Here is a 21,598-nt window from a genome sequence, read left to right as displayed (position 1 = left end):
AAACAAAGACTTTCTTATTCTGTTTCTCCATTTGTCACTCCTAAAAGATACAGTGATCCAAAGTTTATCACTGAAAGATAGGACAAAAAACTGGTGACAAAAACTTTACGATAAATGGTGGACTTTTTTCTGTCTGAAAAAAGGGAAAAATAATGCATCCATTTTCAGAAGTTCTCTTTTTGTTTCTTTCTTTTGATTCCCAAGAGAGCACATTTTTAGTAGAATTGAATTATTCACATGAATGCTAACCAATGTCAGCCACTCTGTATTCTGTAAGGAATTGAGCTTATAAAATGAATCATCCTGAGTATTTGCTAAACACAAAATCACAAGAATTTGTAAATAATAAATTGTAAAATGTACTTTAGAATGACTGCTCCAACATTTGAGTAGACTCTTTTTCGAAGAACAGATCACAGGAATTCCACTGCCTCTTTCCTCAGAATTTCTATAACTTTGAGGAAGACACTTATAGGAAATCTCTTTTACAAGTATAAGTTAAGAAACCAGTCTGTATGTTTATAAGCCAAGGGCTTATATGCAGAACTTCTCAAGAAATCCAGGGGTTAGATATCAGGATATCGCTGACAGCTCACTGACAATGTCCTGTAAGTTGAACATAGTAGTAATACCTCAGTTGTACAGAGGGAAGAAATTAAGTACCAAAGAGCTGAAATAATTCACTTAGAGTGATCAAAAAAAGTTAAGGACAAACTAAACTTGTTCAGATAATCCTCAAACCCTCACACACATAAAACGACTTGTATTTAAGAGAAAGACCATGTCCATTCTGTTCTCCTTTGTCTTCCAGAACTAATTTTTATTGTTAATTAAATATGCAAATGACTTCCATTTTATAAATTAATATTTATTTTTACAGACAATGACCATTATGAATATCGCTGAGACCTGCAACTATTTTTTTATGAACTTTATTTTTTACATTAAGAAGGACCCACTATTAAGGTAGAGGTAGATATTCTAATTCAACATGAACCATTTTAACTCCTAAAAGCTTAACAAAGGAATTGTGTTAGTTGGGAACCATTTGTGTACAAGTCATAAAACTCCAACTCAATTGACTTAGGCAAAAGGAGATGGTATTAGGAGGCTATTGGAGGATTTTCATGTACCCAAATGACAGCAAGGGCTGGGGATTTAAGCAGTTGCACCCGAGACAAGGAAGAGCAGCTCTCTCCCTCCCCTTTTGGGCTCTCAGTGGTGCTGTTTCGACCTCCTATATTAGAGATTCCGTTCTCTCACATGGTGGCCACCAGCAGCTTCCAAGGCCCTCTGTTCCACAGCTTCTCCCATCAGCTTCTAATACTCATCTGCTCCCTTAGCTCAAGTTCAAAAACTCCTGAGGACAAGTTGATCAAACTGCCTCGATCTGCGTGACTATATCCAATGAGGTGAGACACCCTTAATGGTAGACTCTACCTGAAGGGTATGGTTGGAATCTAGGCAGGAGTAATTCTCCAAAAAGGGGACAGGACGGGAAGGAAAGGCTACTGAACAGCTAACTGGGCAGATAAACCAAGAATAATCAAGTAGAACAAAAGCAAACACAGATTCTGAAAGTTCAGATAACATCAGAAAGTTAAGATGGCACAAGACAGAACGCTGGAAATTGGCATTAAGGCATTCTTCAGTACATTCTTTTTACTTCTGTTTCCCAGCCAAAACAATGAATACATAACTGTAAAACTTGACAACATACCATTTTCTCTCCCCTCTTGTAGATGTTTTCTGTCACTTCCCCATGGCATCAAAGCTTTTGGCCTAAAAATTGCCCCTAAAGTCTTACACAAAGCATCCATAATGTTACTGTCAGAATTGTTTCAGAGCTGTCTATGTTATTTTTAGGGTTCAGATCTTCTTCTGTGCGTTTCCTCATTCCATATTCACGACATTATCTTCCGAGCTTTGCAATTCTGATGCAATTTCCAGTTCATACTTTTTCAGTTGCTGCATTTTCATGTTTAAATCCAGCAGAGTTCTGGCCAGCTGGCAATTCTGGAAATGCATTTCCAGCTAAAAGTTAGAAAAAAATAAGGATTTTTATTAGCCTGAGATATGGATCAAATGAAACTGCTCTCTGCACAGGAAAAATAAGGACTTTGTAGGAAAGGAAAACAAGATATCAAGAAAGACGTATTTCTCATCTTATTCTCCAGTTCTGACTGTTTGGCCTGACTATAAAACTGACTTTCTCTACGATAAGGTAAAATCCAGATATACAAATAGCTTTCGAAATGGCCTTGCAATGAAAACAAAAAAAGCTCATGCACAGAGCCATCCATTTGAAAAATTCCTGTGCATAGAAGGCTGTTTCCAAGCAATGGCATGTGATCTGCGAGGGAATCATTTATCTCTATGAGCTTTCTGAGCTCCAGGATAACTGCTCAGGGCCCCCTGAACTTTCAGGACCTGGGCCCATTTACTTGATTACTTGTCATTTCAAGTTTTTAGGATTTTAAATGGTCTCCCTGTTGAGCAAAACATTTAACGACCCCTTTGCGTGTACTTATAGAATCTAACAATTTTCACTGTAGAGTGAAATCTGTTATACAGCAAGGCTGATTTATACCCTCCCTCCAGTGGGAGTTTGTGAAGGTCCTCGTGTATTCAGAAATAGATCGATCTCTCGGGCAATGTACCTAAGAGGCAGTCTGACAAAAGCTTAGTCCAACATAATCTTTGCATTATAGTTGAAAACTAGTAATCAACTATTTGCATATTTCTTCAATTAGGGTCTTGTTTAATGCAGTTCATGAGAACCCTGTTCCCTCTGCTGAAAACCCCTCATCAACTCACCAAAAGAAACCACCCCAGGGTGAACCAGGACATTCCGCTGGTAACAAGCAAATATGGGCAGTCCCCTCCTAATTTGCAAAATAAAGTCACTGGATAAAATTTCTTTCAGTTTTCCTCTGACATATTTTTCTTCATTCTTCAGCACCTGGAACCATTTCTTTGATAGCAAGAATTTGCAAAGAATAAAGGAAATGAACATCCAGCAAACAGACAGTAACAACACAACCACTAGCACAAGAAGCCCTGGCACCTTGCCTACAGGAAGCTTCTGTTCTCCAGTGTGGAACGGACGCCCTATAAACCTGCCCTATGCTTCCAGCTTTATTTCCTGGCCCTCTTCCCACACCAGCTCCCACTGCAGCTGGTCAGAAACTTTGCCTGTCCCAGAATAAACACGTCGTACTGAGCCACATCTTCTGCCCGCTCTGCCCCTGGCCACCCACTTCCTGTTGAGCTCAGCCAGATGCCAACTCTTCTTAGAAGCCTTCTCTGTCTCGCCTTATCTGTGCTTCCACAGTGTTCTGTACATGTGCCTCTCCTAGCACACAGCCTACACTAGACTGATGATTTTGAGCACAGTTTGTTCTTATTCATAACTGTATCCCCAGCTAGGGGTGCACTGCCTGCTCACGCAACATGGTGGGTTCTCTGTGTGTTTGTTAAAAGACTGAGTGAAGGAATGACTAAATGGAGAAACTGATGAACACCCATCCTATACTTTCATGCCAAGAATCAAGCAGTTGAATTACTGATAATGGCTCACCATCTAAGCAAAACAAAGTATGTGTGACTCACACCTGTTTAGGAAAGTCAAACACCAGTGATTCCTTAATTTTCTTTCCTCATGGATCCCACTGAGAATCTAATGAAAGCTATGAAAGAAGTGCATTTTATGTGCATACAGAATTTGGCATACAATTTTAGGTATATAGAACCCCTGGAATTCACTCCCAGGCCCTGGAATTCAATGCAAGCCACTAAGAAGACCAATTCAAACAACAAATAATAGCATAAATAACATTTCATAAGTAGCAACATGCCTCTAAATGAACTGAACCTGTTCATCATTGTTCCTTACACAGATACCACCCTAACAGATGATGTGTGGACATACATGTATGGATAGGTGCCAGTTCCTACAGAAAACTGGCTAATGGCCCATTATCAAAAACGGCTTCTTCTAGCGGTGATGGTGTTGAGGATCCACATTCTTTTGCTGCTTCATGACTGGCCACACACAATGGTGAAATGGTCGGCCAAGATGTTGACCATGATCTCTATCCCAGGAACACAGCATCTGTGTATGTGTGACATTCTTTGCGTCCTTTCCAGAAAAACCCTTGATCTTCCATGCCTAGGTATCTGTCACTTTGGGGGCACAACCAAAACACAGTAAGAGCCACTGAGTAGTGTCTATGTTCTATGCACTTTATATAACATTAACTCATACAATACTTACAGTGATCTATGAGTTTATTATTTCCATTTTACAGCTGAAACCCAAACTTGCTAATTAGCATTCCTAAAGTAATAGGAACAGTGAGAGCAGAGCCTGTAAATGTTAATGCTGGGATTTGAACCCTCATCTATTTGGAATTTTATTCTCCACCTCTTCCCCACCCCCGGTGCATTACTTGCTTAAAACTCCTACTAGTGGAACGACTAGTTAGAATGTGAAGGTTCAAGTGCCTCGGAGCTTACTGAATGTAATTTCTTCACTTGATTTAAATGAGTCAGCTGAGGGCTTCCCTGGTGGCGCAGTGGTTGGGAGTCCGCCTGCCGATGCAGGGGACGCGGGTTCGTGACCCGGTCCGGGAGGATCCCATGTGCCGCGGAGCGGCTGGGCCCGTGAGCCATGGCCGCTGAGCCTGCGCGTCCGGAGCCTGTGCTCCGCAACGGGAGAGGCCACAGCAGTGAGAGGCCCGCGTACCGCAAAAAAAAAAAAAAAAAAAATGAGTCAGCTGAGGTATGGGAGGGATGGTGACAGCCCAGGTCAGCAGCACAGGGTGACTAAGCCCGGGCTCAGCCTTCCAGTGGGCGTCCTCATCCATAGCACCCCCCTCCAGGCCATCTCTACTAATGAGGGGTCTCGCCCAGCCACTGCTCAGGTATCGGAAGAAAACCATGTGTTTCTCCGATATGGCTGGGTCAGAATTAATACATACCTTGTCAGATTCAAATTGTTAACACAGGTAAAATTAAATTGACTACCTTCTTGCCCTTCTCAAACTCAGAAACAAGATAAACTGTTAAGGTTCTTAAATCAGGCAACTGACTGATGGTTGAATGCGTTCTAAAGTAGTGGTTAACATTTTATTAGTATTCAATGCGAAAGACTAGAACTTTCCAAATCTCCACTACACATATTCATGGGCAGCACCGTTTTAAAGCTTAAATTGCTCTTATTCATTTTGTCTCTTTCAAATTGTACCTAACTTGGAAATTGTTTAAATCACAAAACAGTAACTAAAATATTTACGTACAGTTCCTCCTGCCTAATGTTAAAAAGCTACAATTTTACAAAATACCTTATTATCATTTTTTGTTTTCTGAATTCTTACCCAGGGGAAAGATAAAACTTGCAGAATAAAAGAAACAGTTGCTGATGGACTCGCTCCATCCATCCTGTGATTTCATTTCATTGAAACTTCCGCCTCCGAGCCCCATAACATGCACGTACTATGAGTTCCCTAGAGGGAACTTTCTATGTGGTAGAAAAATATAGAACAAGTTGGGGAGGGGTGGTGACGGAGGTCTCGGGTGTGTCACTAGTAGACTCAGCCCTCGACAGCCAGCCAGCACCTCGGGCCCTGCCGGACCCCTCCCCTCCCCCGCTTCCCTCCTGGATGCTGCCTGGGAGGCAGGAGCATCGGCACGGTCGGAGAAGATCGACGGCCGGTGACCAGCTCGCCCACGCGGCACGGCCTCACCCTCTCCCTGGGAAAAGCGGCGCTCGGCCTCCCAAGCCCTCGGTGGGGCGCGTGCGCGGCCCGCGGCCGGGGGCCCCGGGAGAGGACGAAGGAGAGGCGGCCCCGAGAGCCGGCCGCCAGCGGGCTCACCAGCTCGGCGCGCAGCCCGGCCAGGGCGCTCTCGACGCGCGCCCGGCTCCGCTCCTCCCGCGCCGCCTCCGCCGCCGCCTCCTCCCGCGAGCGCCTCGAGACGCCGCGCGGCGCCGCCCGCTGGAAGGCACTCGCCAGTCGCCGCCTGAGGTCTTCTAGCAGCGGGCTGGCGGCTGGGGCCTCCTCCGGGCCGGCCACGCTCTCACCGCCTCCGGTAAAGCCTCGTGAGGGAGGCAGGGTTGAGGGCCTGAGCCCGGCGCCAACTAGGATGCCGTGGGGCCCCCGGGAAGTTCCCTCTCTGCGGCGGCTGGAGTCCCCCAAGGACATCTCGGAGACGCTGGGTTCCAGGCTTGTATTGCTAAGGGTTTGTTTCCAAGTGCGAGATGAGGGCGGGTGAGACTGGGGGCGGGGTAACTCATGGAACCGGCGGGACCACTGCCAAGTGGGACGGGGCTATTGCTCCGCTGTGTAGAGGCGCTCCTTTCCCCCAGCCTCATCTCTCTGTCCTTCTTCCCTCCTTAGCAACAGACGAAGGAAGTGGTTCCCATAACTTCGAGAAGAGGTTTCAACTGGCCCCCTTTTTCTTGCTCCTTGGAATGTCGTTCTAAGGGAAGACTTGGGTCCATCCAGGTAGGTGGAAGTTGAGGTACGGATGGAAAGTTTGAGGCCCGGGTTGCCTCGAGTATTAATATTTCAGCCCTGTAAAATATTTTTCTCTGGCTTTCTACCGACTGAGGCACTGTGACAGGTGTTGTGGATATAAAGTCTGATTAGGCCTCGTACCAATCCCAGGCGTTGCCCACAGTCAAGTGGGAGAAGCTGGGCCCTGTTTGAAACTTAGAATGATCTTTCCACAAGCCCAACAATGCAGAAGACACTTCGATTCTGAAACTCCGTGTTTTTTTCTATACTTGACACCCTTCTGCCACTTTCACATTGTGAAGGGGTTAAAATGAAAAATAAAAATGCCTCTTACTCCAGAGTGTGTTATTTTCTAATTCCCAACTCAGTGTAATCAGGTGCCAGTATTACTTGTATATCCTTTATCAGTGAACAGAATCAGCTGCCTCTTTTGGATCTAATCGAGAATTTCTAAAAAGGAATAAACAATCAAAATTTTTGTGTGATCATAGAATGCAAATACCTACCCCCCCCCATCCAGAAAGGGGGCAGAGATGTCCATACAGTACTCCCAGAATTAATCATTCATTTAATAATGATTTACAAGTCACCCGCAATGTTCCAAGTCCCTGATTGGTATTGAGGGCAGTAAGAGCTAATTGTGATTAGTGTTTCCTGTGTATCAGGCACTTTTCATATATTAACCCATTTTATCTTCACAATAACCCTGTGAGGAAGGTACTATTAGTTTCTGTATTTAACAGGTGAGGAAACTAAGGCAGATGTTAAGCTGTAAGGCAAAGATCACAAAACTGGTAAATGGTGGGCCTGGGATTTGCACCTAGGAAGACTGGCTTGTGCTCTGAACCACTGAGACACACCTTGGGTACACACTACCTCCCAAAGAGGAAAAGAAGTTGCTCAGTTGTGTGACTGAATGTTCACATTCCCTGTACTCATAAAATTCAACTCTACGGAAATGGCCTAAGGCTCAACTGGATAAGGAGCAGTGCAGGTTACCAATTCTGCCGATAATCTGCCGAATTCACTCTGCCCCCTTACAATAGTTTACAACCTAAGCACAGTCATATACCTATCATTGTATATTTGTCACAAAGATTCTCTAGAAACATTTGAAGATGTGTTCTATTGGTGGAAATTATGAAAATCCATATGGTCTACTAGGAACTAACAATATAAATATTTAAGTTTTTTAAATTTGTGGTTTTTATGCATATATGTGATAGGTGGTGGGGCTTGAAAACCAGCACCAGTCAATGTGCAGTAGAAATATTTTTTTATATATAAATTTATTTATTTATTTTTGGCTGCATTGGGTCTTTGTTGCTGCACACAGGCTTTCTCTAGTTGCGGCGAGCGGAGGCTACTCTTCGTTGCGGTGCATTGGCTTCTCATTGCGGTGGCTTTTGTTGCGGAGCATGGGCTCTAGGCACGCGGGCTTCAGTAGTTGTGGCACATGGGCTCAGTAGTTGTGGCTCGCGGGCTCTAGAGCACAGGCTCAGCAGTTGTGGCGCTCGGGCTTAGTTGCTCCGCGGCATGTGGGATCTTCCCGGACCAGGGCTCGAACTCATGTCCCCTGCATTGGCAGGCGGATTCTTAACCACTGCACCACCAGGGAGGTCCAGAAATATTTAAAATTAGTTTTCTGCCGTGATTTTTCACTTCTGTTTCCAGATCATTTTCTTCAACAAGAATTTCAGTTAAGTTTGATTTAATTCAACAAACAGTGAACGGTGCATGTTCATTTAAGCACTGTCCCATGTAAGGGAGATAAAAAGGTGAATAAAGCACAATTATTGCCCTCCAGAAGCTTAAAGCCTGAAAGAACAAATTCATTCAGCAGTAGTTATTTAATATCTTATTTATATACCAAGTATTATACAGAGTGCTCAGGCTGTGAAAGTAAACCAGTAAGACAAAATGGTGTTTTAGAATAGATTGGTTTTATCACAAATTAATTATTTTCCATAGATCAATTTTTTCAGCCATGGTGCATCTTGAATTTTACAATTTTTTTTCTTTTATACGAGTAAAATGAATGGAAGCATTGGTGAATCAGAGTGAATATAATATGCAGAGACATTTGCGTTAGGAAATGTATTAGTTATCCATTGCTACATAACAAATTGTCCCCAAATTTAGTGGTTTAAAACAACAATAAATATCATTTCTTACCTTTTCTGTGGACAAGAGTTTGGGAACAGCTTAGATTATGATCTGGGACTTTCATGACATTGTAGTCAAATATTATCCGATGCTGGATGTGATTGGAGCTGGAGGGTCTGCTTGCAAGGTGGGCCATTCACATAGCTGGCAAATTGGTGCTGGTGTTTGGTGGGAAGCCTTAGTTTCTCTCCATGTGGACCCTTTACCAGGACTGCTTGAGTGCCCTCATGATGTAGTGGCCAGCCTACCTCAGAACAAGACAGAGAGAGAGAGAGAGAGAGAGAGAGACAGCCAGATGGAAGCTCTTTATATGTGTTCTGAACCATATTTTTATGATCTAGTCTTGGAAGTCACACGGCATCACCACATTCTGTTTATTAGAATCAAGTATCTAAGTCTGGACCCCATTTAAGTGGAGGGGAATTAGGCTCCTTCTTTTGAAGTAAGGAGTATCAAAAAATATGCAGACAGATTTTTAATCTGCCACAGGAAAAATATGGTATAGACATGTAAACAGTGAATCAAATGACTGCTGACTTCCTGTCAAAAAAAAAATGAAGGTCAGAAGATATTAGAACAATATTTTTTTAGGTTCAGGAAGGAAAAAATTAACATAGATTTCTATATCCAGCAAAAATATCCTTCAAAGGCAAAATAAACGTGTTATGACATAAGAGAAAATTAGAAGAATTTGTTACCAGCCAACCTATGCTGTTAGAAATACTAAAGGAAACACCTCAGGCTGAAGTAAAATGGTAATAGAGGGAAACTCAAATCTTTAGGAAGGAATGAGAGTATAGGAAATTGTAAATACCTAGATATATACATATAAATGACTTACAGTCCTCTTAATTTTTTTAAAAACACACATGACTGTTTAATGAAAAAATTATAACATTGTCTTCTGTGCTTTATAATGAATTTAGATGTATCAATATAATATAGTAACTATAGAATAAGTGATCTTGAGGATGAATGGAGCTGTACATTTTATATGAAGTGGTAAGGTATTAACCCTAGGTACACTGTAAAAGATTAAGGGTATATATATTTTAAAGCCTAGAGCAATCACTAAAAAAAAAATGGTGCAAAGAGGTATAGCTAAAAAGCCATTAGTGTGTCTATGTAGAAAATCTGAAACAATTAACAAAAAACACCCTTCTGATACTAATAAACAATTATATCAAAGTTGCAGGATACAAGTTGAATATACAAAAGCTAATCACTTTCCTATAAACCAGCAATAAGCAAGTGGAATTTGATGTTTTTTTGGGGGGAGGCCACTCTGCATGGCTTGTGGGATCTTAGTTCCCCAACCAGGGATTGAACCCAGGCCCTCAGCAGTGAGAGCACAGAGTCCTAACCACTGGACCGCCAGGGAATTCCCTGGAATTTGATATTTCAAACACACATTACCTTTTACATTAGCACCCAAAAGAGAAAAACACTTAGGTATAAATCTAACAAAATATCCATATGGGGAAAACTACAAAATTCTGCTGAAAGAACTCACAACTTAACTAAGTAAATGGAGAGATACTCCATGTTCATAGATAGGAAGACTCAGTATTGTCAAGATATCAGTTCTTCCCAACTTGACCTATAGGTTCAATGCAATGCCAATCAAAATCCCAGCAAGTTTTTTGTGGATATACACAAACAGATTTTAAAGTTTATGTAGAGAGGCAAAATGCCCAATAGCCCACATAATATTAAAGGAGAAGAGCATTGAGGACTGACAGTACTTGACCACAAGGCTTACTATATAAAGCTACAGTAATCGAGGCAATGTGGTATCGGCAAAAGAATGGACATATAGATCCATGGACCATAGGCGAGAGATATACCCACATGACTGATCTTTGACAGACGAGCAAAGGCAACACAATGGAGATAAGACATACACACAAGTGGTGTTGGAATGACTGGACATCTGTATGCAAAAAAAAAAAAAATGAGTCTAAACACAGACACCCTTCACAAAAATTAATTCAAAACGGATCATAGACCAAAATGCATAACTATAATTCCTGGAAGATAATGTAAGAGAAAATTTACATGACTTTGGGTACGTTGATGTCATTTTAGATACAACACCAAAGGCATGATCCATGAAAGAAATAATAACTTGAACTTCATTAAAACAGAAAACTTCTGCTCTGCAAAATATACTGTCAAGTAAATGAGAAGACAAGCCACAGACTAGGAGAAAATATTTGCCGAAGACATATCTAACAAAGGACGGTTATCCAAACTATACAAACTACTCTTAAAACTCAACAGTAAGAAAATAACCCAATTAAAATGTGAGCAAATGACCTGGACACCAGACACCATCAACATATATGAAAAACAAATAAGCATATGAAAAGATGCTCAACATCACATGTCAGTAGGGAAATGCAAATTAAAACAATAATGTATCATTACATGTCTATTTGGCCATTCTGTGGCCAAAATTTAAAACACTGACAACACCAAATGTTAACAGGGAAGTGGAGCAATAGGAACTCTCATTCTTTGCTGGTGGGAATGTAAAATGGCGCAGCTACTTTGGAGGACACTGGCAGTTTCCTACAAAACTAAACGTACCCCTACCTTCTGATACAACAAGCATGCTCCTTGGTATTATATCTAAAGGAGTTGAAAACTTACGTCCACATGAAAACCTGAACACAAATATTTATAGCAGATTTCTTCATAATTGCCAAAACTTGGAAACAGCCAAGATGTCCCTTAGTAGGTGGATACAGAAACAAACTGTGGTACGTCCAGACAGTTGGATATTATTCAGCTAAAAACAAATGTGCTATCAAGCCATGGAAAAACATAGAGGAATCTTAAATGCATAGTGCTAATTGAGAGAAGCCAATCTGAAAATGGTTCATGCTGTATAATTCCAATTATATGACATTCTAGAAAAGGCAAAACTATGGTGACAGTAAAAAGATCAGTGGTTACCAGGATTGGGGGTTGGGGAGGGATGAATAGACAGAGCACAGGATTTTTAGAGCAGTAAAACTATTCTGTATGTTACTGAAATGGTGGAGACATGTCATTATACACTTGTCAAAACTCATGGAATGTATACCACCAAAAATGAACCCTAATGTAAACTGTGGACTTTGAGTGATAGTGATATGCCAATATAGGTTCATCGATTATAACAAATGTACCACTCTGGTGCAAGATGCTGATAGTGGGAGAGGTTATGTGGTTGGGGAGAGGCAGGGGGTGATGGGAACTCTCTGTACGTCCAGCTTAATTTTTCTGTGACCCTAAAACTGCTCTAAAAATAAAGTCTATCTTTTAAAGCCAGCAGATAAACTAAAATGTGCTTCTAAAAACATTAAATTAATCCAAAATGAAGCAGGAAAAGAGATACAGCTTAAAACACAGAGAGAGCAAATATAAAACATTTGGTAAATGGTAGGCCTAAATTAGATCATATCAAAAATTACATTAAGCCTTAATGTACTAAATATTCCAATTAAAAGGCAGAGGTGTTCAACTGGATTAAGCAAAAGCAAGAACCAAATATATTCTTCCTAAAAGAGATATACTTTAAATACAAATACAGGACTTCTGTGACCTGTAAAGATGGAGTCACATGAACTGGATTTATCCTCCTATCTGAAACAGCCAAGAAGCACCAAATATACTATTGAACTGACTTCAAAACACTGGACATCAGGCAATGAAAGACAGTGATCCCTGAGAGAATTTTTTTCAAACTGCCTTCTCAGTCTTGTTTACTGATTCCTCTCATCCTTGAGGACTTCAGAATTCAAAACACTGAACACCAGGCAATGAAAAACAGTGATCCCTGAAAGCTTTTTGTCAAACAGCCTTCTCAGTCTTGTTTACTGATTCCTCTCATCCTTGAGGACTTTAGAACGTCTCAGGCTGTGTCCTTGGACCACTTCGCTCCTTTATCTCCCTTCACTGCAAAGTGATTTCGTCTTGTTCCATGGCTCTTTATTTTCGGTCACTGAGTTGTTTGAGTTCTTTATGTATTTTCAATATTAACCCTTTATCAGGTTTATGATATGCAAGTATTTTATTTCTTTTTTATTGAAGTATAGTTGATTTACAATATTGTGTTAGTTTCAAGTGTACAGCAAAGTGATTTGGTTATACATATATGTATATATATTCTTGTTTTTTCCATGGCTTTTATTATGATCTATATGAAATGCTGACATCTCAAAATCTTATCTTTAGGCCAGACCTCTCTTCTAACTGTATCTCTACTTGGATGTTCAACTTAATATATCTCATTCTTAAACATTGATTACCTGCATCCCTTAATATATTCTTTTTTCAGTACCCCCAACCCAATTCAATAAATGGAAATTCTATTCTGTCAGTCACCCAAACCATAAATCTTGGAATCACTCACAATTTTCTTCTCCCTCTTTCACCCTACATGCAATTCATCAGCATATCCTGTAGGCTCTGCCTTGCAGTATATCCAGAATCAAAGAGCATCTAACTCCTGTCATCCTAATCTTCCCACTCCCTGTCCCCTAGACTATTGTCATAGCCTCCAACACATCTCTATACTCTATAATTGCCCTCTTTTTCTTCCCTAGTTTATTCTCCTTGCGGCAGATCATGTCACTTCTTCATTCAAGATCCTCCAGTGAAGGCTCCTTCATTCAAGATCCTTCCCACCTTACTTAGAACAAAATCCAGTGTTCTACCATAGCCTACAAAGCCCTTTATAATTCATCCCAAATGGCATTCCGTCCATTTCTCTGATCTTATCTCCTTCCTCTCTCTCCTTTGCTTACTCCATCTTGCCACCCTGGTCTCTTTACTGTTCTCCTTTCAGGGCCTTTGCTTTGTTATTCCTTTTTCCTAGGACTCTCTTCTCCCAGATACATGAGTGGCTAGTTCCCTTACTGTGTTCAAGTCTCTGCTCAAATGTCACTTCATCAGATAGACCTCCCTTGATCTAAATTAGCATATATACACCCCTCCACTCCCGTCATTCTCTGTGTTTTTGCCCTTCGTTTTATTCCTTAATACTTACACCAACTGTCATACTGTATATTTATTTGTTTTCTCATCTATCTTCTCTTGTCTGCTAATAGAATATAATCTCCATGAGAACAGGTACTTTCTCTTGTTAACTGCTATATCCCTAAAATAGTGCCTAAAATGGTATCTGGCATTTAGCAGGCAGTACATAAAACTTTGTGAAATGAATGAAAAGAAGAGAGAGAAAGAAACAGAAGGCATCAGGACAAAGAGAAGGATGAAGGGGAGAGAGATAAGGAGGAAGGAGCTGAGTAGACCAGCCAGGCAGCTGAAACAAACGTGGAATATCATGTCAGTTCATGAAATTCTCCAGAGTGACTCCAAAATGATAAATCAGGCCTGCTTGAAAAGAGCACAGTATCTGCTAATGAAAAGAAAAATAACCCCCGTCCTTGTAGCATATTTCTTCAATGCATTTGTTCAAAGTGCACGTGATGCAATGACAGGTCATGACATCAACCCCCAGTCCAGCCAGCTGACAGTGCCTGAACCCAACAGTCTCAGCTAAGTTTCTGAAACCATGTGATTTCTGGAATCATGTGGTCTGTATGTCTGTTTCTCTCTTTAGCTTCTTAAGGACAGCGCCTGGGTCTTCATCACCTTTTCATCACCTCCATGCTGGCATGAAACAAACACTTAACAAATACTGGTTAAATTCATTAATAAATTGATTAATACAGCAAGGCAGAAGGCAATTAACATTCATAGAGCACCTCTTAAATACTGTATAGATATAGACATGGACACAAGTATAGGTGCAGATATAGATTACTTATCGATATAGACAAAAGTATAGATATAGATACAGATATAAATTGTATACAATTTACTTAATCTTCACGAAAATCCTGTGTTAAGTTTGTTTTGTTCTGTTTTTCATATGGGAACCTGAAGTTCAAAGAAAGCCAGAGACTTGCTTAAGGTCATATAGTAGACAAGGAAATGGCTGAGAGAGGAGTTGATTCCAGATCTATATGTCTCCAAGGGTTATGCTCTTTCCTTTATACCATATCAGACAGTATACAGTTGCAGAATCATTAAAAATGAGCTAAAGAAGGTTAAAACTTTGTATTTCTTTTATTCCAGTTACCTAAACCAATTCTTCCCTAGCCTAAGTGTCATCCTGCTTCCACCCTTACGTTTAGCAAGGACACCTTCTCTCAGTCCTTTTGAAAAACAGGAGGTTGAATGCACATGTCATCCTCCTAATTCACGCAGAACAGCAGCAAAACGAAAGTCTGAAATTCCTTACGCAGAATCCTAGTCTCTCTAAATGTTTTTACATAAATTCATCAGTTAATATCTACCTTTGTTGCAACTCATTTCTACTTTTTTTTTTCCTGCCTGTTTACTGTTCCCTGGGAAACCTGGATACCAATTCTTTTATGTGTTCTTTAGCTGTACCTTGGGAACCTTAGCTTTAATTCCACTTCTTCGCTTCCTCTTCAACCATCCACTCTGAACAATTATTCTTTTAAGCAATGGGTTCCACGTGTTCCCACTGCAAGCAGAATGTCCCCGAGTGTTCTGTGCAAAAAAAAAGAAAAATATTTCTCTAGGCTTCAGAGAAAGGAGATTTTTCCTTATAAGCCTTAAAATAAATATTTGTAATTTTTTCAGTGAACAGCTTAGTGATTTGAATCATTTGAGAGTCTGTGGGGAGTGTGGTCATTCTGTTTTCTGGCTAATAGTTGGCAAAAAGTCCTTTTTAGTTGTGGAATGTCCAAGATGTAGTCATTGTCTTTCTAGCTTGATTTGCCAGAACTCTGGAGTCAAAATGCTGGTTTCAAATCCCAGCTTCACTCCTTGCTGGCCATTTGACTTTGTGTTAGCTCTCTGGGTCAGTTTGTTCACAAGTAAAATGAAAATAATCTTTTCCTCCTCACTCAGTTGCTGAGTAGATTAACTAAAGCACACAGGAGTGCTCTGAACCAAGTAGGTCTGGCTTACCCCAAGTAGGCCCTTCATGAATGTTATCTCTGCTCTCACGTAATGGATGTGATGGGGTTCTTGCTGTAGAGACATGTTTCTAAGCGTCGCATTAGTGAGCATCATAGTACTGTGTATCTAAAAGATACAGGAGAATTGGTATTAGGATTGCAAGGGAAACTGAGTCAGGTCTGAACTACAACAGTGAATCCAGGCTGGACAGTGCTCATTCCAATAGGTTGGATGACCATTTAAAATTGTCAGTGATCGTATGGAACAAGTATAATCATGTCGATCACATCTTCTAAGTGTGTATGGTGAGTTGTATTATTGTTCACAATATTCTCTGCCTCTTGGCAGTGGGGAGATTATATTTCTCCACTCCGCTGACCTCAGGCTTGGCCGTAGGACTTTGCTTAAGCCAATGAACTGCGAGCAGATGGGGCATGTGTGATTTCCCAGCGAAATCTATAGGCGCCATCACACAATCTACCCTCTTCTGTTTTCTAGTGATGTCCCAGGGCAGGCAGTTCCTTCACCCTGGGTCCTAGAATAAAGATATCATGGAGCAGAGAGGAAGCTGGGCTATCTTGGGTGTGTAGTTCGATTGAGAAATAAATGTAGAAATCCAAAAGGACTAGTGTGTTTACTTTTTTGAGAGCCTTGATATCTGATTATCCTTTTGATCTCTTTCCTTTTTCTAAAAATAGAATGCAGATGAAAGCATCCAGAGGACTACGAGTTCTGGTACATTGAAATTTTGCTGTGTCGTTTCTGAGCAGAGATGTGCTGAAGCTTACTTGCCTCAAACAAGAAAAATCTAGTTGTTGGAAGGTACAAAAGATTTCTAGTAACTGTCCAAATACATTTGCTCTCTCATTAGATTAAATGCACTATGAGTATATATGAAATATAGATAACCGTAACTTTTTTATTGACAGAATATATAAAAGCAGATATGCAGGACACTGTATAATTTTAGACTGTCAGTTTATAGTCCGAGAAGAACATCACAGCTTTATTTCCACACTAAATATAAAAGGACATATGTTTTGAAGGAAATTAAAAGTGCTACTCTAGTGAACATAAGAATGATAAGAAAGGAAAACAGCCTTATTGCTTCCATGGAGAAAGTTTTAGTTGTCTGGATAGAAGATCAAAACAACCACAGTGTTCTCTTAAGCCAAAGCCTAATCCAGAGCAAGAACCTAATTCTCTTCAATCCTAAGAAGGCTGAGAGGGGTGAGGAAGCGGCAGAAAAAAGTTTGAAGCTAGCAGAGGTTGGCTCATCAGATATAAGGAAAGAAGCCGTCTCCATCACATAAAAGTACAACATGAAGCAGCAAGTGCTGATGTAGAAGCTGCAGCAAGTTATATAGAACATCTAGCGAAGATTGTTAGTGAAGGAGGCTACACTAAACAACACATTTTCATTGTAAATTACACAGCCTTATATTGGAAGTAAATGTCATCTAAGACTTTCATAACTAGAGAGGAGAAGTCAATGCTTGGCTCCAGGCTGTGTTAGGGGCTAATGCAGCTGGTGATTTTAAGTTGAAGCTGGAGTTCATTTACCATTCCAAAAATCCTAGGGCCTCTAAGAATTATGCTCAATCTACTCTGCCTGTGCTCTATAAATGGAACAACAAAGCCTGGATGACAGCACATCCAGTAAACATGGTTTACTGGATGTTTTAAGCCCACTGTTGAGAACTACTGCTTAGAAAAAAAAGAAAGATTGCTTTCAAAATATTACTGCTCATTGACAATGCACCTGGTCACCCAAGAGCTCTGATGGAGATGAACAATGAGATTAATGTTGTTTTCATGTATGCTAATATAACATCCATTCTGCAGCCCATAGATCTAGGAGTAATTTAGACTTTCAAGTCTTATTATTTAAGAGCTACATTTCATAAAGCTAACACTACCATAGATAGTGATTCCTCTGATGGATCTGAGAAAAGTAAATTGAAAACCTTCTGGAAAGGATTCACCACTCTAGATGCCATTAAGAACATTTGTGTTTTGTGGGAAGAGGTCAAAACATCAACATTAATAGGAATTTGGAAGAAGTTGATTCCAGCCTTTATGGATGACTTTGAGGGGTTCAAGACTTCAGTGGAGGAAATACCTGCAGATGTGGTAGAAATAGCAACCTTGTTTTTTTCCATTATGGAGATTCCTCAGAAAACTAAAAATAGAATTACCATATGATCTAGAAATCTCACTCTTGGGCATATATCCAGACAAAACTCTAATTCAAAACGTTACATGCACCCCTATGTTCACAGCAGCACTATTCACAATAGCCAAGACATGGAAACAACCTAAATGTCCATCAACATATGAATGGACAAAGAAGAAGTGGTACATATATACAATGGAACACTATGTAGCCATAAAAAAGAACAAAATAATGCCATTTGCAGCAACATGGTTGCAACTAGAGATTATCGTACTAAGTGAAGTAAGTCAAAAAGAGAAAGACAAAAGTCATATGATATCAGTTATATGTGGAATCTAAAATACGGCACAGATCACCCTATCTACAAAACAGAAACAGACTCATGGACATAGAGAATAGACTTGTGGTTGCCCAGGGAGAGGGAGTTGGGGAAGGGAAGGAATGAGAGGTTGGGGTTAGCAGATGTAAGCTATTATATAGAGAATGGATAAACAACAAGGTCCTACTGTATAGCACAGAGAACGATAAAAAAAAAATTATGCTCCTACTCTGGCTGTACTCTGAAAATAGAATCAGAAAGCCTGGATGACAGCACATCTCTTTACAACATGGTTTACTGAATATTTTAAGCCCACTGCTGAGGCCTATTGCTCAGAAAACAAGAAAAAGATATCTTTCAAAATATTACTATTCTATCAAATTACCAATGGCATTTTTTACAGACTTGAACAAAAAATCTTAAAAATTTGTATGGAGACACAAAGGACCCTGAATAGCCAAAGCAATCTGGAGGGAAAAAAACAGAGCTGGAGGAATCAGACTCCCTGACTTCAGACTATACTACAAAGCTACAATAATCAAGACAATATGGTACTGGCACAAAAACAGAAATAGATCAATGGAACAGGATAAAAAGCCCAGAGATAAACCCATGCACCTATGATCAACTAATCTATGACAAAGGAGGCAAGGATATACAATGGAGAAAAGACAGTCTCTTCAATAAGTGGTGCTGGGAAAACTGGACACCTACATGTAAAAGAATGAAATTGGAACACTCCCTAACACCATACACAAAAATAAACTCAAAATGGATTAGAGACCTAAATGTAAGACCGGACACTATAAAACTCTTAGAGGAAAACATAGGAAGAACACTCTTTGATATAAATCACAGCGAGATCTTTCTTGACCCGCCTCCTAGAGTAATGGAAATAAAAACAAAAATAAACAAGTGGGACCTAATGAAACTTAAAAGCTTTTGCACAGCAAAGGAAACTATAAACAAGACAAATAGACAACCCTCAGAATGGGAGAAAGTATTTGCAAACAAATCAATGGACAAAGGATTAATCTCCAAAATACATAAACAGCTCATGCAGCTTAATATTAAAAATACAAACAACCCAGTCCAAAAGTGGGCAGAAGATCTAAATAGACATTTCTCCAAAGAAGACATACAGATGGCCAAGAAGCACATGAAAAGCTGCTCAACATCACTAATTATTGGAGAAATGAAAATCAAAACTACAATGAGGTACCACCTCACACCAGTTAGAATGGGCATCATCAGAAAATCTACAAACAACAAATGCTGGCAGGCACAGAATAGAAAAACACTTGAGAAAAGATTATGCATATACTAGAGGAGAAGAGCCAGATATTTTAGATGGACATGAAGATAAGAAGAAACAAGTTGTACTTCAAGTTACAGTTTGTTGTTCTAAAAAAAAACACCAAGGCTATCAAGTGGACTATCGAGACTATATTAGTCTCTATATAATATTGAAACAGCCTAGCATCTAAAGTCACGTGCACCAACACACACTGAGTTTAATGTATGTGGAAGTGAGGGGCAGAGCACCAACTTTCATTCATTCAACATTCATTCATTCATTCAAGAAGTATTTTGGAGTATTTATCTGTGTATTAATAGTGCCAGATGCTAGTGTGGACGTTTTTCTTGTTACTCTTGCCTTTTTTGCATTAGATTGTCCCTACTAACTGTTTATTTTCTTCCATCCTTTCAAATCCACATTCAATGAAGAACAAAGGAATTTCCAAAAACTAATAATCCTGGAAATTAATGTACATCCCTGAAACGACTCCATTAATAAAACAATAACAACAACATCTCTCTTTTAAATTAATGATTAGAGACAAGTTTTCATAGATACCTGGCTTCTTGGTTGAATTATGAATTTCTTTGACTACAGGTACACTCACATTGCTCAGGACAGTAAGTGCTAGGTGTGAACCAAGATGATGAAAAGTGAGTAGTACCTGGAGTGGATGCTGCTTGTTTGCAATTTTAGGGTAAAGATTACACAGATATCCACTTTTCAAAGAACTCTTTTTTTAATTACGGAAAAATCTTTAAAAAAAAAATCAGAATTAGAGGAAGGAAAGTGACTTCTGAGATGTGATTCTTTGAAGAAAGAAACTAATTACTAACTAAAAAAATACACTGGTAGAAATACTATGTCTAGAAATTGCAGAATTAGTAACTTAATGGCACAAAGCTCTGTTACCCTATAGTGGGAAGAAGGACAGTGCGGGGAAGGGAGAAGTGTATTACAGATCTATAGACGTGCTCTTTACTCACTTGGATTTGACTTCTCCTTTCCTTGTTACTTTTCTACAAACAATATTTGCTGCTCCTGAGTATTTCTCGGGCACTTTCACTGCTCCATGACTTCACATGTGTAGTTCCTATGCATGGAATTCCCTTCTCACCCTGCCAGCAATTCTAGTGAGTCTTCCCCAAATTCCCTAGGCAGGAATAGAACCTCTCTCCATTGTGTGTTCCCACTGCTGTGTCTATAACTCCAACTCTTAGTGCTTTTTATGGTAGACTTTATTTCTTTGTTATCTCCTTTAGTCCCTGAGTTTCTGATGCAAACACCTTGTCTTATTTATTGGATCCAGCCCACTGTTCCATAAATGCTGTGGGAAGGATGGATGAATGTTAAGCTAAAGACTGACATGTACCCCATCTCCATGGGATTTGAGTGGATTTCAAATACCTAGTAGAGAAAATTGTACATTTATGATTCTAGGAATACAAACTTTAAAAAAAAATTCAAAGTCACCTATTTGCCTTGATTTCCACTTTAATTATTATTATTACTACTACTACTATTACCTCCTATTGAGAAAATACTGAAAGAAAACATGCCAAGACACATTGAAGGAGTAACACATAATTTTGAGTACAATGATCGTGGGGTATCAGTGAGCATTATTGATATTTTGCACAATGAGGTAATTACTGATTTTTCTTTCATTCAGTATGTTTTTCTTAATGACAATGCTTTCTTTTTCCATTCAGAAAATAATGAAATTTTACTTTAAAAGTCCATGTGTGATTAATAATAAAATGGCTATTTACACAAATATGTTGAGTTAAGAAGGAAAGATTCCTATGGGTTGTTTCTGTTGCAGTTTCATAAAAGAGAAGGGACTGGAAGGTATAATGGAAAAGTAAACATAAAAGTTCTGATATATGGAGGTGAATACACAACTTTTTGTAATACACAACTTTTAAACCATGGCATCAAACGAGGCTAGCTCGCTTTTGCCAGCAATAAGAAAGTTAACTGAGCAAAGTACAGAAAACAGTAGGAGCCTTGCTCGCTGCTTTCCAGTACCTGGGAGCCCCCTGCTGTCCACAAAAAGACACTACAACCTCTCCCCAGGCTAATAGGGCAGTGTTAGGCACCTAACATGCAACCTTGAAAACTTGCTTTTA

At 39.8% G+C, this 21,598-nt stretch overlaps 1 protein-coding gene across 1 annotated transcript; it reads right to left on the bottom strand.

Moving 5' to 3' along the window:
• Window positions 1-867: 867 nt before the first annotated feature.
• Window positions 868-6,203, bottom strand: AARD (alanine and arginine rich domain containing protein). Its single transcript, XM_060035247.1, has 2 exons — window positions 5,877-6,203; window positions 868-2,034 (listed from the first exon to the last, which is right to left on the bottom strand). Exons 1-2 carry the CDS (start codon window positions 6,201-6,203, stop codon window positions 1,894-1,896), a joined length of 468 nt encoding a protein of 155 aa, XP_059891230.1. The 3' UTR covers window positions 868-1,893.
• Between the last annotated feature and the right edge of the window lie 15,395 nt (window positions 6,204-21,598).

The sequence above is a fragment of the Delphinus delphis genome, chromosome 17 (genome assembly GCF_949987515.2).
Source record: "Delphinus delphis chromosome 17, mDelDel1.2, whole genome shotgun sequence".
NCBI classification, from domain to species: Eukaryota; Metazoa; Chordata; class Mammalia; order Artiodactyla; family Delphinidae; genus Delphinus; species Delphinus delphis.
This window is presented reverse-complemented; position numbering and strand designations above follow the sequence as displayed.